General features: G+C 42.8%; 1 protein-coding gene across 31 annotated transcripts in view; it reads right to left on the bottom strand.

Moving 5' to 3' along the window:
• Nucleotides 1-16,815, bottom strand: part of TCF7L2 (transcription factor 7 like 2) — a 177,599-nt gene that overhangs the window by 4,883 nt on the left and 155,901 nt on the right. For 4 of the 31 annotated variants that reach the window (XM_083844193.1, XM_083844211.1, XM_083844183.1 and 1 more), the window contains 6 exons: nt 11,356-11,496; nt 10,703-10,862; nt 9,791-9,898; nt 4,925-4,973; nt 4,324-4,374; nt 3,092-3,164 (listed from right to left, as the gene is read on the bottom strand). In XM_083844193.1, the coding sequence (XP_083700319.1) occupies nt 3,092-3,164; nt 4,324-4,374; nt 4,925-4,973; nt 9,791-9,898; nt 10,703-10,862; nt 11,356-11,496 (582 nt within the window). Of the gene's footprint in view, nt 1-1,544; nt 1,574-2,433; nt 2,507-3,091; nt 3,165-4,323; nt 4,375-4,920; nt 4,974-9,790; nt 9,899-10,702; nt 10,863-11,355; nt 11,497-16,815 lie in introns of those variants that run through there. The other 27 variants (XM_083844207.1, XM_083844204.1, XM_083844185.1 and 24 more) reach the window with 21 other exon arrangements.

Raw genomic sequence — 16,815 nt, 5'->3', positions numbered from 1 at the left:
TTTTTATGTTAAACTCTTAAATAGTGGCCACTTTTGGTCTGAAAAACCATTTACTTAAATCCTGGTGGTTCCAGGGAGGCCACTTCTCCATCCCCAGCCTGTGCCATTCCCACCAGGTGCTACCTGTGGTCATATATGGGACAGGGTTAGGTGCGCCAGAATTAATAGATGGGTAAAACTCCAAAATCTGCAAGCCAAATTTTACCAGAAGCAAACAGCTTCAGGCAACCCTGGTGAAAGGGGATAAGTCACCATCCGGGGAACATTTTGTGCCTCAGTTTCGCTGTAATTAAAGAGGAAACAAAAATGCTATGTATCCCCTTTTAGAAGCACATTGTGAGGATCATTCACTTGTGTGCCACTCTGAAAGTGTCACCTGCTACATCAGGACGGCACACACCCACCGAACTGATCCAGCTCATGCTGCCATGAAACTAGCCCCAGGAGAGCATCAGAAAAGCCAATAATGCTGCAATTGCCATGGGTGAAAGCCACAGATGACTACAAGGGTTTATTCGTTTGCTATGAGCAAAGATGTCTCAGTTTCTATAGTATTAGCAAACTGCATATCTTTGGCACCTTCCTAGGATGCGCTACAAAAACTACCATGCTATCAAATGCAATGTTTTAATGGTTAGGACCACAACTAGGAAAGAAATGCTCTAAAATCTACCTAGTAACAAAATGCCTCCATGCATTAAAACAACAACAAAACAGAACAAACAAAAAAACTATATCAGTAAGCCTCCAGTTATCAACTACACCGCTGAAAGGTGCTGCACTGCTCTTAACTAATTCTGAAATAGATCTAAAAGAGTGGTCTCTAATGTGCAGCAAAGATTTCCGATCAAAACCTGGCATAAGTTAAGAGAGGGTTTATGCTTGGTGTGTAACCTAAGCGCTGCACAGACTGCAGGAAAAGTCCCCTTGCTGATAAAATGTAGTTTTAAAAGTCTGACGTTTCCTTAAACTGCTAGGGAAAGATAAAGCAACACAAACACGATGTGCCCCCATTCTGGTGCTTGGCATACTGAGCCTACCACGCTTCAAATATTGTATCTCTAGACTACACAAATATCTGTTGATAGCATGTAGTAAAATAACCACAGAATAAACCCTAATTAAACACTGCATTGGCATTTAAGCCTTTGGTTAGCATAAGTCTCCTGACACAGGGAAGGTGCTTACTCAGCTCTTCTGGTCTGAACTCTTCTTCCTTTCCTTTCCTTAAGCTTTAAGAAACCGTAACTTTCAAAACCCGTTTAACATATATACTGGTATCTAACACCTCAGCCCCGACACCCAGTACTAGCATTACTCAAATGGGACGTTTTTGGTGCCTTATCTTGTATATACAATACCACCCCTGGTTCATGTTTTCCTCGACACTAAGCACAAACAGGACTGCGTGCATACACAAAATATGATGAACATCTGATCTACATTCTAAATGAGATGAAGCACATGGGACTGGCATGAGTAAGAGGGGAAAATGTGGGAGAGGAATCACTACACACAGAGTGTGGTTTGGGTTGAAATACCTACCATCATAATATTCCAAATTCAAAGACTGCTTGTATCAGAACAAAGAAACAACAAATTTAACCAAATGCGATCATATAAGGAAAAAGGAATGAGAAAAGAACTACTCGGTATCCCTCCACCAAGAAAGAAGCATGTACTGAGTTATACATGAAATTAAACTCCAGTAGAACATGGGCTGCCGAAATTTGGGCTCTCTGATGTCTTTCACCTCCTTTTAATGCTGGAAACTGTCCTACTAAAGTTGGAATTAGTTTTGTCTAGAGCTCAGGAGTTTACAGCTCACATGCTGGGATAAAATTTAGAAAAAAAAAATATTTTCAGGGGAAAAACAAAAAAGACATCAGATCATTTAAAAAAATGTTATCTACATAAGCCTTACCAAGGCAAATAAACTCATAGGTAGGGATTTAATTTTGCAAATAACACCAAAAAAGTGTTACCATATAAGCTGTAAACACTGGCTTTTATATCTATAATCATTTGAAAAACACTAGTGCTGCAGATCCCAGAACATTTTAAGCCTTTGGAGGCAGTGGACATAGACCCAAACAAAAGACAAAATATAGATGTCCACCTAAACAATCTTTTTTGCTGACAATCTGGAGGGAAAAAAAAACCAACAACGACAAAACCAACTGCCAGCTTCAAGCACTTCAAGTTTTCTTGTTCCCAGTTCTACCACTAGGGAGAGGTTATTGGTAAAGAAAGAGAGAAAATGGCATTAAATTAGCAAGAAATTCCAAGGATCAAAGATTATTAGCAATTGATGCTGTGGGAGAGAGAAAGGTGGGGAGTGGGGAAAAAAGATTAAAAAAATAAAATCACACAAATGCACTAAGAGGACAGATTGCTTTTATTTCCCCAAAGGCCTAATGGGTAGTATTATACCTGCATGGTTTGCACCATAAACTCTGTCGGTCAAGCCCGAACAATGCCCGACACTTCTTTGGAGTATTTGCATCTGTTAGCATAAGGTAAACACAAAAAATACAACACAATGGTGGATAGAGCTCATTTGGACTGTGTAATCTTAGCTACAGCTACATTTAGGTTTTAATCACCTCCGTTTTATTTGGTAATCTCCCCTCATACCAAGGGCACGAATAAACAGGACTTTGACAATGAGCCAAAACAAAACCAAAAATCTCCGACACCGCCGTGCGTGTGTCCGGCATCGGCACCGCACTCGGTGCCGTGCTACCGAGGGCTTTGGGGGCGCCCCACGAAAATGAGACTTTCCTGGATTGGAGGCCGGGAGGGCAGGGCTGTGTTTGAGCCAGGGATCAGAGAGGCTTAAGGCTGATGCTGTTTTACAGTGGGTTTTTGGCTAGCAGCAGCAAAGAGGAAGGAAAAAAAAAAAACCACAACAAAAAAAAATAAGCAAAACCTTTTCAGAGAGACGATAACTCATGGCAGTGTCCCACTCCCTTGTGTCTTCTAGATCACAACACAAAGCTACAAAGCAACAAGGCAGGAAAAAAAGGGGAAAGTACCAAATAAACCAGCTGCAAATCAGCCATAGCGAGTCTGGGAAAACTATACACACCTGCAGGGGCCGCACCAGTTATTCTGTTGATCAAGGCCAAAGCGCGCTCGGCATTTCTTAGGAGCGCTCAGGTCTGAATGAGTTCAAGAAAAGCGAGCAGAAAAGGGGGAGAGGAAAAAGAAAGGGGAGAGGGGGAGAGAGAGAGAGAGAGAAAGAGAGAGAAAAGGGGAGAAAAAAGAGAAAGATAAAAATAAGGAAAAAATAAAAATAAAAAAGGGAATAAAAATCAATGTCCTCGTTATTAATTGCAAAATATTGACTTTTGATTTAAAAGTTAAAAAAGTGATAATCACATTTTTATTCAACTCTTGAAATTAGCTGTTGCAATTAAAGCTGCAGTATCCCTTTATAAAGGACTGTTTCTTTCCCTTTTAATAGAGCAGGTAGAGGAAAGTCATTGTGGCTGGTCTAACAGGATGTTTTAGGTGAGATTTATTTGGGTTGGTTTTTTTTATTCTCTTTTTTGAGAGGGGAAAAAAAGGAAGAAAAGAAGCTGAGTATGGAAGTTAGATCCTGAACATGCTTTTTTCTTCAACTCAGATACAAAATAAAAATAAATAAAGAGGAAAAAAAAAGAAACAAAAAGGAAATTATATCTCCTGGGATAATGCAGCTTTTGGAATAACATTCAATTTATTTCTTTTTATTAATTTGTATTTAAAAGAATGGATAAGAATAAGCAGATTGCGAAATGAGCATGTTAGTATCAGCCAGAAAATAAAACGTAAAGCATGGCAAGGTGCTGAGTTAGTAGAGCTAGTGAATTGCAATGAATAGGCTTGAACAGAAAGGCAAAAAAAAAAAATTCAAAACTAAAATAATAATAATAAAAAAAAAATGTGTACGCATGCTAATGTGAGAAGACTTAGTGGGAGCCATGAAAAATGCCATTAGATTAAGGAGGTTCATTACTGACTTGCTTCCATTCTTTATCAGTCTCTTTAAAGAAATACTGCATATTCAATTTGCACAGTTAGTACAACTCTTGCGTTATTTTACTGTATTACGTTTTAATAGCAATTGTTACAAAAAAACGAAAACAAAATTAAAAAAATACTATCAAACATATAATAGATATAAAGATAAATAGATAATAAATATTATAAAAACGTGTGGATGGTATTTTTTTCTTAATGTCACAAGTGTTTAATGTTAAAGTCTATAATGGCAGGAAAAAAAAATTAAAAAGCAGTTTATAAACTATTTTAAATGACTCAAAATGACGTTAGCACCTGTAATCGGAGGAAGTGAAAGGCAAGGATTTAGGAAACATTCGCTGTGTTCTGAAAAAAAAGAACAAATTATACAAAGGCTTCAAAAAAATTAAGTCAGGGCTTCTTCAAAATTGACTATGAGATTGCCTATGCAGTATTTCTAATTTCCTATATAGAATGGCAAACCTCCTTAATTTAAAATGGGTGCGATTTACCACTGTAAGGCATGCATCAGAACATACAGGTACAGCCCAAATTAATACCAAACACATACATACGTACGTACACGCACACACATATGCGCAAAATAAGCAGACAACTTTATCAACAACAGCATAGGCATTACCACTATGGATCTGCAGTTAAAGGCTGGGTAATTACTAGGAATAAATTCGGCTAACGTCACAAGAGGCTCTTACATGCAATGGCTTGGTTACTAGTTTTAGAAGGGCAGTAACGTGTAAATAACTAGAGTGCATTAAAAAAAAGGCTGCCTGCTATAGGGACCGGCTCCCCGTGAGGCCAGGAGACTCGAGCCCACCTCCCCCGAACCTAGGAGCGTCACACCAGGACTGCCACACTTCCACTAAGCGAGATATTTAGACTTATTTTTACTTACCGTTGGTCTCTCCTGGCTGCTTATCCCTTTTCCTCTTCTTCTTCTTGCCCTGCGTGACACACACACAAAGGAGAAGGATTAAAACCAAGCCGAAACAAAGCCACGTGTCCTTGCGAGGCGGTGCAGAGCGACGGGGCAGGGGCCGGAGGACACCGGGAGCTGAGCCCGCTCCCCCCATCCCAGTGGGGCCGAGGGGTCCCAAGGGGATGCTCGCGCCCCGGGGATAGCTCTGCCTGCCCCCCGCTCCGTGCTAACACCCACCCCAAAGCCGCAAGCAGCCGGAGGGAGTGCTGGCAGGCTTGCAAGATGCTCCTTTTGAGATGTGATTGTAATGATGGCACACGTTTCACACACACTCCTGCATCTGGAAGTTTCACAAGCTACTTGTGGCCCCGTATGTGCAAGTTGGGGAGGGGAAGGAAGAGGAACAGTGGGGACTGAAGGATGGGGGACGCATGGGTGAGGTGAAAGTGAGCCCCCCCAGAGTGCCCTGGCACCCAACGCTGACTGCTGAAGCAGACAAGGAAGCCGTGATAATGAGCAAAACCTAACCTGCAGCTCTGTAAGTGCACTCACAGCCTAGGGGACAAGGCCAAGAAAAGAAAAACCCCAGATATAACCAAGACCCTTTCCACATTTTGGTTGATCGCAAAGAAAACGAGCAGTATTTTGCTAAACTGTGTCTATGTCCCAAATACTGCCCAAGGAGATGATGTGATTTGTCATGGCCTCTAACTGGAGGGAGGAAGGGAACAGAAGAGGTCGGGTAAGCAGGAGCTGGCCGCTTCTCAGTTTGGAGAAGGCAGGACCAGGAGCACCAGCCTGAGTTCTAGGGAAAGCCAACAACCGTCTTCTACGAGAAGAGTTATAAACTGATAAGCATGGCTCAAAAGAGAAGTTGTTTTCTAAGAAAATTCTTCTAACACTGAACTACAGAGTCTGCAGAGTACAAAAAGGCCAGCGCAAGACGATAGAGTCATTTTGTTTTCATAGCTCGCCAGCTACTAAAAGCAACAACTTTGGGGCCAGCAACGTCAACTGTGAGCAGCGCGGGGATTCCTGCTTTTGAAGATGTGGTGGTAGGAGAAGTTGGTGAAAAGACACCAGACCAGCAGTCCCTTGTGGGCAAGAGGGAACAAACACGTCTTGGAAGAAGGAATCTCAGAGCACTTTTGAAGGGCTGGACGTATCTGTGGGGAAGCCAAGGGGTTCTCCCACATAGCAGACTCCTCAGTAGGTTGGTCTGGCTCCCAGCTACATGGTTAAGATCGGCTTCAGCTTGGCACATCCACTGTAACATTTGGCTCGCTCTGATACATATCAGTAAGAAATTCCCCCAGTGTGAATGCTGGATTCTGATCTGTTGTTGTCGTGTTTCTCCTCCCCAAAAGCCAGCTGTCTGGCGTGGGGCTTCTGTACTCGCTCCCCCTTGCTTGTAAACTGCCCCCCTGCTGTCCAGGCTGTGATAAGTACAGCCTTGTCTGAGAAAGCCTTCTTGTGATGGAGAAAGCAGTGTGCACTGTCGATTTTAAATGTCTTTCAAGCAACATGCACATAATCCTGCAGCCTGAATGCTGCTGAAAAAAACATCTTGGACACCTCTGAGGCCATTTTGGGAAATATGGAAAGTTTGGGAGATATGGAAAGCTCCGAGTCAATTGCTACAGCACCCATTAGTCTAACAGGACAGGAAGACAAGACAGACAAGCACTGCTCCTAAAAATCCTGAGAATAAAACAGGGGAAAACATGGATCCTGAAGTCCACACAACACATAGAAATACAAGGGGCCCAGGCTCTGCTCCATCTACATTGATCTAGATTGACAGTAATTCTGTGAAAGTCTGTGAATTTTTCCAGCTTTACAATGTAACTGAAACCAGACAATTGCCTAAGGTTCGTAAGCCTGATTTCTATTTAATCTCAAGGAGGCCACTTGCATAATTAACAGACCGCATCTTGTGGCCAACTTGATTCATTTCTCAGTGCATTTGAGAATTGAAGGGCTGGTCTAACTTGAGACCTCATCACTTTTTCACTTGATGGCCAGCCAGAACACAGGTCAGGAGCCATCAGCCCTTTACAAACTTCTTCAAGCCAGGTATTTAAATACTATAACCCCTTCAGGGAGCAATCTATTAAAAATGACTGATACACGGGAACGTCAGCCAGGGACCAGGAATTTCTGGTTCCTCTTCAACACAAGCTTTCCTAACAAAGAACTGAAAAAGGTCCCACTAACTTCTCTGACATTCTTTGCAAAGGCAATAGGGAAAAACTACCATGCTTTCTCATTCAATTTTTGCACCACAAGAAGATATTGCATAGCTAAATTAATACATGGACTTTAGGAAAGAATTACAGCAGCAGTTCTTCAAGCACTCGGCAGAAGACAGCTTTGTCTTTGCCTCAGATTGTCCTCCTAAGACAGGAGCAGATGGTCTGTAACATTTTTCATCATCATCCTATACAAATTCTAAGGCTGCAAAGGAAATGTGGAGGTACGTACTTGCTAAATGTTTTGGCAGCTCTCTTGACAGAGCCAAAGCAACACGGGTTTTGACAAGACTGAAGAGTTCTTTGGTACTAATTTTCCAGACAACCGGCAGGCAAGGTGACTAGACCCTTACATATTCCTGAGTCCAGCACTCAGTGCCACTTAACATCTCCTATTAGATCTCAGGAAGAACGAGCGTGCCTTGTGACACCAGCAAGCCACAGGGGATTCACTGAATCCTTTTCTCTTATTTAAGAGCAGGCTGAAAGCTGCATTTCTTGAATGCAGAGCTCCTATTTCTGAACACGTGGGCTACAGCTGGCCCCATCCTCATGCCTAATGGGAAATGCCTAACGATTTAACCATTTGAAGCACCCCAAACATGCTCCCACTCTAGATGTGTGAAGGTCTTAAGACGCTATGAAACGCTGAGGGAGGTGGGGAACTTGGAGAGCTCTGAACGGATGGGAGAGGGGAAAAAAAAAAACCCTGCAGATGATGTAATCGTGTGATGCAAAGCTGCTGCGCTCTCCTCAGGCAGGAAGGTTCCCCCTGAAGGTCACCTGGGGGTACAGCATCAAGCCGCTGGGAAAGCGACGGCTTTCTCATCCTGTCCTTTTTAGCTCGAGAAGAAAGGGTTTCTCAGTGCTCACACGGTGAGGACAAAAGTAAAGGTCCTAAGCACTTCAGGCTTTGTACATGCCCATCTGTCGGTGGCACAGTCACCGCGCAGAATGAGCATTCCCGAAGCCTCAGTCGAGCCTATAACTCTCTTTTGAACACCCAAGATGACAATACTGCACAGTGCCGAGGAACTACCTCAAGCCTATGGTCTGACAGTCTCAGGCCAGACTATAACGAAAAGAAAGGAAACGTGTTCTTAGCAGGAGCAGTGCCTTGTTGGGCTTAAAGAGGTTTCCTCTGTCTCTGAGGAGCACGCACCACTACACCTCCAGCAGCAAGCAAAGGAGGGAGCCAGGCAGAGCCCAACGGAAAGAAAAGATGATCAAGAAAAAAAGAATTATTTCAAAAAATGTCCTTAAGTAAATGAGCATGTGTATTCTCTACTGCTGAAATGCTGGAAGAGCACAGAGAGATGCTGCTGCTCTAGGCTTCGCTGCAAACTGAGACCTGGTTTCACACACATACACGTGGAAGCACAAATGCTCAAAGAGGTAAACATTGCCATACAGAAAGCACATAGTTCACGTGACTTAGGCAAAACGGTATTTATGGTAAAATAGGCAGTGATGATGGCAATGATGGAAGAGACAGACTTCAGCAAAAACAAAACGTGTAACACTGTACGTAACTAACATCAAATGTACAGATACTAGTCCCCAAACCTGCATGGAAGTCTATCTGCAAGGTAGGGAGCAAGGTTTATTCTAGAATCAGATACCTTGAAAGCTTTGGGTGGTTTTAATTTTTTTAAAATGTTTTTAAAACCAAGATGCTGCTATAATCCTAGTAAGGAGGGTTTAGAGTTCCCACCAATCTACAAATATGTCAAAAATTTATGGGTTTAAGCTTGTAAACACTTATTACCAGATGCACTGCTTACCCTTCATGGAAGAAGGGGTTATATACTACTAGTAAGTGATCACAACACTGGCCTTACATTTTTAACAGACAGAAAATTCTACTACTTTTAGCTACAAAATGGGCTTTCCGAAAGGTGGATGAGGGAATCAGTCTTAAGAACACTCCATGAATTGATCACAAACTCCAAAATACTCTTCAAAAAATGATGAGGGGAAAAAAAAAGATAGTATGGCCATGAAAAAGCAGAACATAATCAAAATATACAACAGTAGAGCGTGGAATAATTCATTTAACCCCACTTGAGAGTAAGACTTTCAAACAAGTCATGCTTTTGGTTTTGCCAGTCCTTCTCTGAAGCTAGGATAAGTCATTCTTCCACTTTCCACTATACTCTCACACAGATAAGCACAAGACACTAATTATTCATATTTTTGGTGGAAAGGAGAGGAGCCATGCTAGGGGATTTTTTTTTTTTGTAATATATATATGAAATAAAATTTAAAATGACCAGCAAGCCAAATAGCATCTCCAGATGCTGGTAAAAGTGAAGGCAAGAGTTTCTTCACAGAGCTCTACCGTCATGCCCCAATTCTAACCTTTTACTAGACCCATAAAGGAAGCCTCTTCCAAGTGGAGGGCTGTGAATTATCCCCAATAGTTTTAGTATCAGAGAGGGAAGCGTCCGTTGTTGTTACCAGATTGGGATCCTGAGGCACGCTTTCCAAGTAGTGCTTGTGTGCAATGTGTGGTCGTAGTTCAGCAGGTCACATATACATTTCTACAAGCTCTACTACTAAAAAAATTTCCACCTACATAGGAACCTACATAGTTATCCCGTGCGGACCAGCCCGGGTACAGCTGCATATGAAGCTGTCGTTCCTTTCTTGCTAGTTCATAGTATTTCGCTTGTTCTTCTCTGGATAACGCATGCCACTGAGGTGAAGAAAAGAGAAAAAGACAAAATAAAAAACACAAGTGTGGTGTGGGCTTTGTTTGTTTGGCTGGTTGTTTTTGAAGTGTGTTAACAGCAGAGTATGTTACTTATACATAAATACAGCTAGAATTGATTTACCCAAACAAATAGATAGAACAGATGATCAGGCACACTGACATTAATCTTTTATGTATAACTCCAGATTATAACTCCAGTTAACTCAGCTGAGTCAAAACTAATCACTTTTATTCATTGAGCCCCTACATTTTCCTGATGAGACAATTAAGAAAACTAAACAAAAGCAAAGAACAGAGGAGAGGACCCAGAAGCTGAAGCACTTGTCCTAAGTCAGATCTCAGTTACAGATTTACAGATGTTCTCCCTCTCCCTTCTCCACCAGCATCCCCTCTTTTCCTCCAGCTCGCACAGCTTCTAATACTTGTACCACACTTCCCAAAGGCCTCCCCCTCCCCCATTTACTTTCCTGCCCATTTGTTGGACAAAACAAGAAACCTGAGATTCCTCCATCTCCCAGTCATGGAAATAACACTGAAATAATACTGCTACTAATTAACTTTCCCCGCTCCCCATGAATGACCCCACCAGCAAAAGTGTCTGCGAAAACCAAACCAAAACAAGGCCTTTGGTATAGCTGGATTCTATGAACACAGAGTACTTCTCTATCCATTACCAAAATAAGAGGAAAACACACCAGTTTGGAAGGACACAACTCCCTCTCTCTGCAAGCAGTGTGAATCCTACTGAGGGTCAGCCCCTGTCTGTGCTTCTCCCTTGTTACCTACCCTTCGACCGAGGATTTGGTTGATGGCTGCGCTCTCTTTCAATGTGCATTCTGCTACAACTTTTGCTCTCATTTCCTTCATATACAACATAAATGCATTAAGAGGTTTCTTTATGTGTGGCTTCTTTTTCTCTTCTTCTTTTTTGGAGTCCTGATGTTTTCTGAAGGACAAAGATACAACAGACAAAATCCTCACAGTGAGAACTCTTGTGAATTTATTAAATTAATCCCCTCAATCCCTTAACATTAATCCTCAAAAATTAGTCTCTAGAAAGAGGAACAGAAGGTTCTCTAGAGCCTTTACCCTGGCTGCTGTATGAGAACAGTTTTAACAGCATTATTAAAAAAAACAGTCTCATGTTTATGTAATATCACCAAGTACATCCTCAGCCCCCTAGAATAACCTCAGAAAGAAATGGCCACCCAGAAAACGGGTTCTTGCTTTATGGGGAGGGCTTGTCAGCATAATGGTGAAGGAAATAATTACATCCCATCATCCCTGGCAACTGAAATGCTGAAAATGTTAAAAAAATATATACAAATATATATTCTACAGCAAAAACGTTTGCACAAACCCACGCCTTTCTAAAGCTACGCATGCAAAGGTGCTACTTTGGGTGTTCTAAAAGCAACACATGGGAAGCAAAAACTTACGAGCTGTGGAGTGAGCCGACGTCGCTCTGGGAAGATTCTTGTTTGACTGTTGGTGTGACTATGGCCGGATGAGGGATTCCAGTTGTATGTAAACTATGGTGTGGCGGGACCATGTGTGGAGGAAACCTAGAGGAGAGAAAGCTGTGTAAATCGTCAGAATAAAAATGAATGAATGGGGAGGGATGTGTACACACATTAAAAAAAAAAAGGCATATAACAAGCACATGACAGCTAGACAAAGCATATGAAAGCTGGCAGCATTAATTAGCAATAAATTAAACATAATGACTCTTCTAATGTCATTAAAGCCAATCTTCCCCTTCATTATCATTACTGACATGAGACATCATGATTTTTAACATCTTTAACAAAAGGCAAATTCAACTGGATGAACTTGGGATGAAAGTGGAATTTCAGCTACCTGCAAGAAAATCCACTGGTCTATTTCTTTACTGAGAAATTATCTGTGGCAACCAAGGATTCAATTTTTATCGTGCTGAATCACATTGTGAATTTGGGATGACATCTTTTGTTGCATATTGACAGCAAAATAAAATATTAATGCCAACACAATCTAGATGCGTTTTTGATAATCCTTATAGAAGCCTCATTAGCTACATTTTGTTGATGGAGCAAAGGAAAATAGTTATTTGTGTCTAATATATCCCTGAGCCACGCTGCTTTAACAGAAGTTTGGTGGATTGTGGAATTAAGCCCATTTTGGTCCATTATGGTACCCTAGGAAGGCTTAAATTCAAATCAAATAACAAAGTAGCTTTTCTAAAGACAAAAAATGTCGGCAGCTTTATGGTCATATACAGGGACAGGCCCGAGTCCTGCAGCTGGATTCAGAGAGATGTGCAATCCTTCTCGTGCATCTAATTGCTAGGCTGGGGCCACAGCACAAACACACCACTATCGATCAGGCTTTCTAATTTTTAACTGAAGTTAACAAACTTGTCAAAAGCATTACTGACAACTTATCATTATTCCTCAATTATTTTTAAAAGGTTTTGCAATGAATAAGGAAAGCGCAACACAACTGAGCTACTGCCCATCCCTTAGAAACCCCCCACACCCAAAGTTTATAGGTTTCCAGGGAATGGGATCTAGCCTAAACTTCTGGCTTAAAAATACCTTCCCACAAAAATCCAAGGCTAAACTGATCCAGCAAAAAAGAAGGTTTTTTTTTGTTGTTGTACATTCCTACACTTATCCCAGATTTTGAGCCATCTTGGTCCAAATAAAGTACCCTGAGAATATGGAACATGCAATGGATAAAGAATTATATCTTCTATCATTTGTACATAATGTTCTTTTTTCTGTCTAACAGGGTTTAAAATGGGGTTACAGACTATGGTTAGGCAGACTCTGTACAATTATCAGAAATATAATGAGATTTCTTTACATTTATTCCTCTCTTATAAAGTCCATTCCTGAGCTTAAAACCCAAAAAACTGCCTAGACATTCCTTATATTCGAAGATGACACAGAAGTACTTTCATAAACAAGAGGTATTGTCCACGATGAGCTCTGTGCATCTTTGTCTACCAGCTGGTAGTACTCAAGATCATGAGACAGAAGTATTTTGTCTTTGAGGCAGTGGTGGGAAGAGCAGGGACTGACGGGGAGAATGTGAAATTGTTCAGACTGCAGAGAATCGCAGCTCCTGTGAACAAGACATGGAGAGAAGGAAAGGAGGAGGCTGTGATGGCAAGGGAGGAGGAGAATGGCCAGCAAGACGGTCGTTCCTCTTTGGATTTCTACTTTTGCTAAAGACTCATGGACACAAATCTTCAAGTGGATTGGCAAAACTCTGACAAAAGAAGCTGGGAGAGAAGTGCACGTCTGGGGAAATGCTTTGATGAGCGGTATGTCAGAATGGAAGGGAACGGCGAGGCTGCAAGGAGACCAATGTCCAGGTCCCACTTCTGCCATGGCACCGCCCCACTGTCACCAAGACACAACCTGGACCTTTGCATAGCTTTCTTCTGCTCTCCTCTCATGGCTGGACATAGTTAGAGGTGAAGTTTGTTCCCACAGTGGATGGGGCCTTCAGACACAGTGCAATGCAAACAATAAAAACTGAAAGCGAGAGTCCGCAGGGGACTGCTCTTTAAAAATATGTATTTATTTGAACATGGGTGAAGATAAAACCTATGGCAAAATCCTGAGCTCACTGACATCAGTACAAGCACTGTGATAAAAAGTCGGCACACATCCTATCCGATCCTAGGCTGACTGTGCAAAGATCCAGCATTGAGGTGAGGGCGATGCTGCTGGGGCTGGCTTGGGTTCAAGCTGGAAAGAGTCAGAGATGATGGGACAACAAAGGATGAAGATGGAGACGACAAGCCTACCTTCGGAGAGCAGGCAGGAGGAGCCTGAGTGACATGAGGACACAGGACAGAGGGCATGTACCAGCAAGGAGGAAGAGCCGAGCGCAGTGGTAGCACAAGGCCAGCAGGGTATGAGGGCCTGAATGAGGTTAGGGTCATCACTGCAGAACGGCTCCCAGATAGCACAGAAGGCTGATTACAGCTGGAGTTAATGGGGACAAGAGGTGGTGGTTGTTAAGCTTCTGAATGGGACCTCTGGAAGTGGCTGTGATAACTGGGTCATGGACTGGCTCCCTGACAGAGGATCTGGTCCAAAACGAAAACTAAAATGCACTGAAAAGTGAACACTGCCTATGTGCTGAATTGTTGTGTGGTCAGGAGCTCCGAAGGAAACAAATTCAACAAAATATAGGGGCTTATTTTGTCAGTTTACTTCTGATGAAGATTTAAGTATCTCCAGCTAATCAAAAATTGAGGAGGGTGAAGAAAATCTGGCTAAAATGCAACTCCTCCCCCAGTTACGGGAGAAGTGTTTTCTCCAGTTACCATTCAGGAGAATGAGTATCTGCACAGTGGAGGAGTGGCCGTGTGGGAGGAAGGGCAGCTGAGGAGGAGGTGCCTACACACACGTTGTGCAGAAGCCTGGCCGTAACCAGAAGGATGGCAAAACCTCACTGAGTTCAGTGGGGCTGAGACCATACCCAGCGAACCCTAAACTTCAGAGACGTGGTAACCTTCATCGGCAGGCAGCTACAGCTCAGCAGTTATTTTGGGGCTGGCGGTTTTCCCAAAGGAAGTTTTGTGTTCACTACCAGCGACCATTTATTATTACGCACGAAAAAGCCCATCTGACACAATGCTACCCATCAGATTTACACGCTCCTTCCTACGTTTGGGGCTGTACAAACGTGCTCCAAAACCCAAAGTCAATCACCCCACCCCACGGGCTCCAAAGGGCAAGGTGTTAGACTCCAAGTCCAAGTGCCTACTGATTTCTGTGCAGACACCCAGTCACACGGCAGTAAGAATGGGGAAGGAGTGTTAATTTTTAAGTTCCTGGCCATGCTCCAACTTCAGTAATTACATTCAGCAAAAGTGAATTTCCTCTGAAATTTCAATTACAACAGGTATTTTCCACTGCCACCACTTAACTGCTGTGCAGTGTTTGTCTGGTGCAATTCTGTTAAATTATTTCCTGATTTCCTCTCCCAGCAGTAGTTTTTTCACAGTGGGTCCACTGTTTGCCCATCAGTCAGTTAACCCTGTCTCAATTTGCATTACGGGCGTATTACAAAGGGGTAATGAAGGATCAAGAGATGTTATAAGCACATTGCATGCTTCAGAAGCGAGAGGGATGATGCTACAAGCAGAGAAAAGAGTTGTAAATGGTTAAAACAACCTGAAGACACTACCTTAATAGTTTAAACCGTTTATTAAAATCACTATTAGTCACCCATTAACCTTTTATAAACTATTCATAGGCACTCTCTAACTAATGAAGCGTAATTACTAAGCTCAGGGAATATTCAGGGCTGGGAAGCATGATGTGCTCCAAAGGTCTGCATCACAATGCAGGCAAGTGCGGGAATCCCCTTTAAAGCAAGGCTCTGGAAGGATGTGGACGAGGTCCTGGAGGACAGGGGGCTGAGGCTGGGGTCTGCCCTGGATTCAGCGTTCGGCCAGAGCGGAGGGAGCAGCCCTGAGGCTCGTGCCTCGCTGCAGGGATGCTGCCCGCAGGGCGCGTCTGCAGGCACGCCGGGCGCTCGGGGCCAGGGCTGCCCCGCCGCTGAGTGCAGGTGCTCCACCTGATACGGCAGGCGTGAGAAAACGTGTGTCGGAGCACGGTCTGCCCAGAGGGTGTTCCCAGCTGTGGGAAACCAGGAGGGGAGTTTCTGGGCTGAAACAAAGGATAAACATCTTAAATCTATTCATCGGCCTGCGTCTGCGCCTGGGCGCGTGTGTACGTATGGGCACACGTCAAGACAAAAAGAAAGGCTGTGCGCCTATACGCACACCCCTCACCTTTGCCTAAGACATCCCCCCGTATTTTTTTCTCTAGACGAGGATTCCATGAATTGCAATAAACACCCTAAAAATTCTAAGTAGCTCATTATACACCACTGTCTCCTTTTATGGCTCCAAGCCAGAATATAATGATGAGTCTTAACTTGTTAAGGACAACTAATTTTTTGTTCCTGGCTGTCTCAAGGGCTTCTCTCTTACTCACTCTCACTTTACTTCACTGTTGACATGTTTCTGTTAACTGGATGTCATCTGCCTGCCTTGATTTTATGCACAAGCAGTGGGATGCATTTTTCTGTGCAACAATTCTGCTTTGAGTTGCATTAGATTTGTCATTATTCTCTCATTTTCCCCTTGCACTTGTAACATTTCATCTATTCCTGCCTTATTTTTTGAGCCACGGTGCACCCACATTATGGTTTATACATGATCTTGCTCCCTTTGAAGCCGGCAGATTTCAGAGCCAGCCCTCGTCAGGAGAAGTGCCTGCTACCAATTTAGCAGGCTGAGGGCCCCGAGCTCCAACAACTCAATCTAAAGGGGGTCACAGGGTGGCACAAGCGAGTGTCAGCAAGTGCTGTTTAATTGCCAATCTAGGCTTCTCCATGGTGTTTAAAGTATAATGACCCATCACTTAATTCTGAGAAGTCCTGGCCCTGCTGCTGAATGGAATGAATATCAAAGGATGTGCTAGAACAGGGCAAGGAGCCTACATTTCCTATAACTGCCATAAGTATAATAGACCTCTACTTCTGTCGTCCCATTACCACAATAATGTATTTAATTTGCTGTGTACTCTTTTTAACTAGATACCTTTCATAAAGCCTATCTTGGGAATATAGCCTCCCCCCTCCCACATCCCCCCTCCCCCAAATGACTAGCCTCTCTAATAATAATTAAACTAAATCAAGCTCTACTTTGCCTCGCACCATGCCTGCAAGTCTTTTATAGATATTAAAAAAGATTAAATAAAGGGAGGGAATCGTTGTTTAAATTTGCAGCTCTCTCTCCACAACCCAGGATTTTTTTCCCTGTGCTGGGTCTATTAATTTTTTTTCAAAAAGTTGCTTTTTCCATTGCCTTTCTCTATTTGCTAGAG

This window comes from Anser anser (genome assembly GCF_964211835.1).
Source record: "Anser anser genome assembly, chromosome: 7".
Taxonomy (NCBI): domain Eukaryota; kingdom Metazoa; phylum Chordata; class Aves; order Anseriformes; family Anatidae; genus Anser; species Anser anser.
This window is presented reverse-complemented; position numbering and strand designations above follow the sequence as displayed.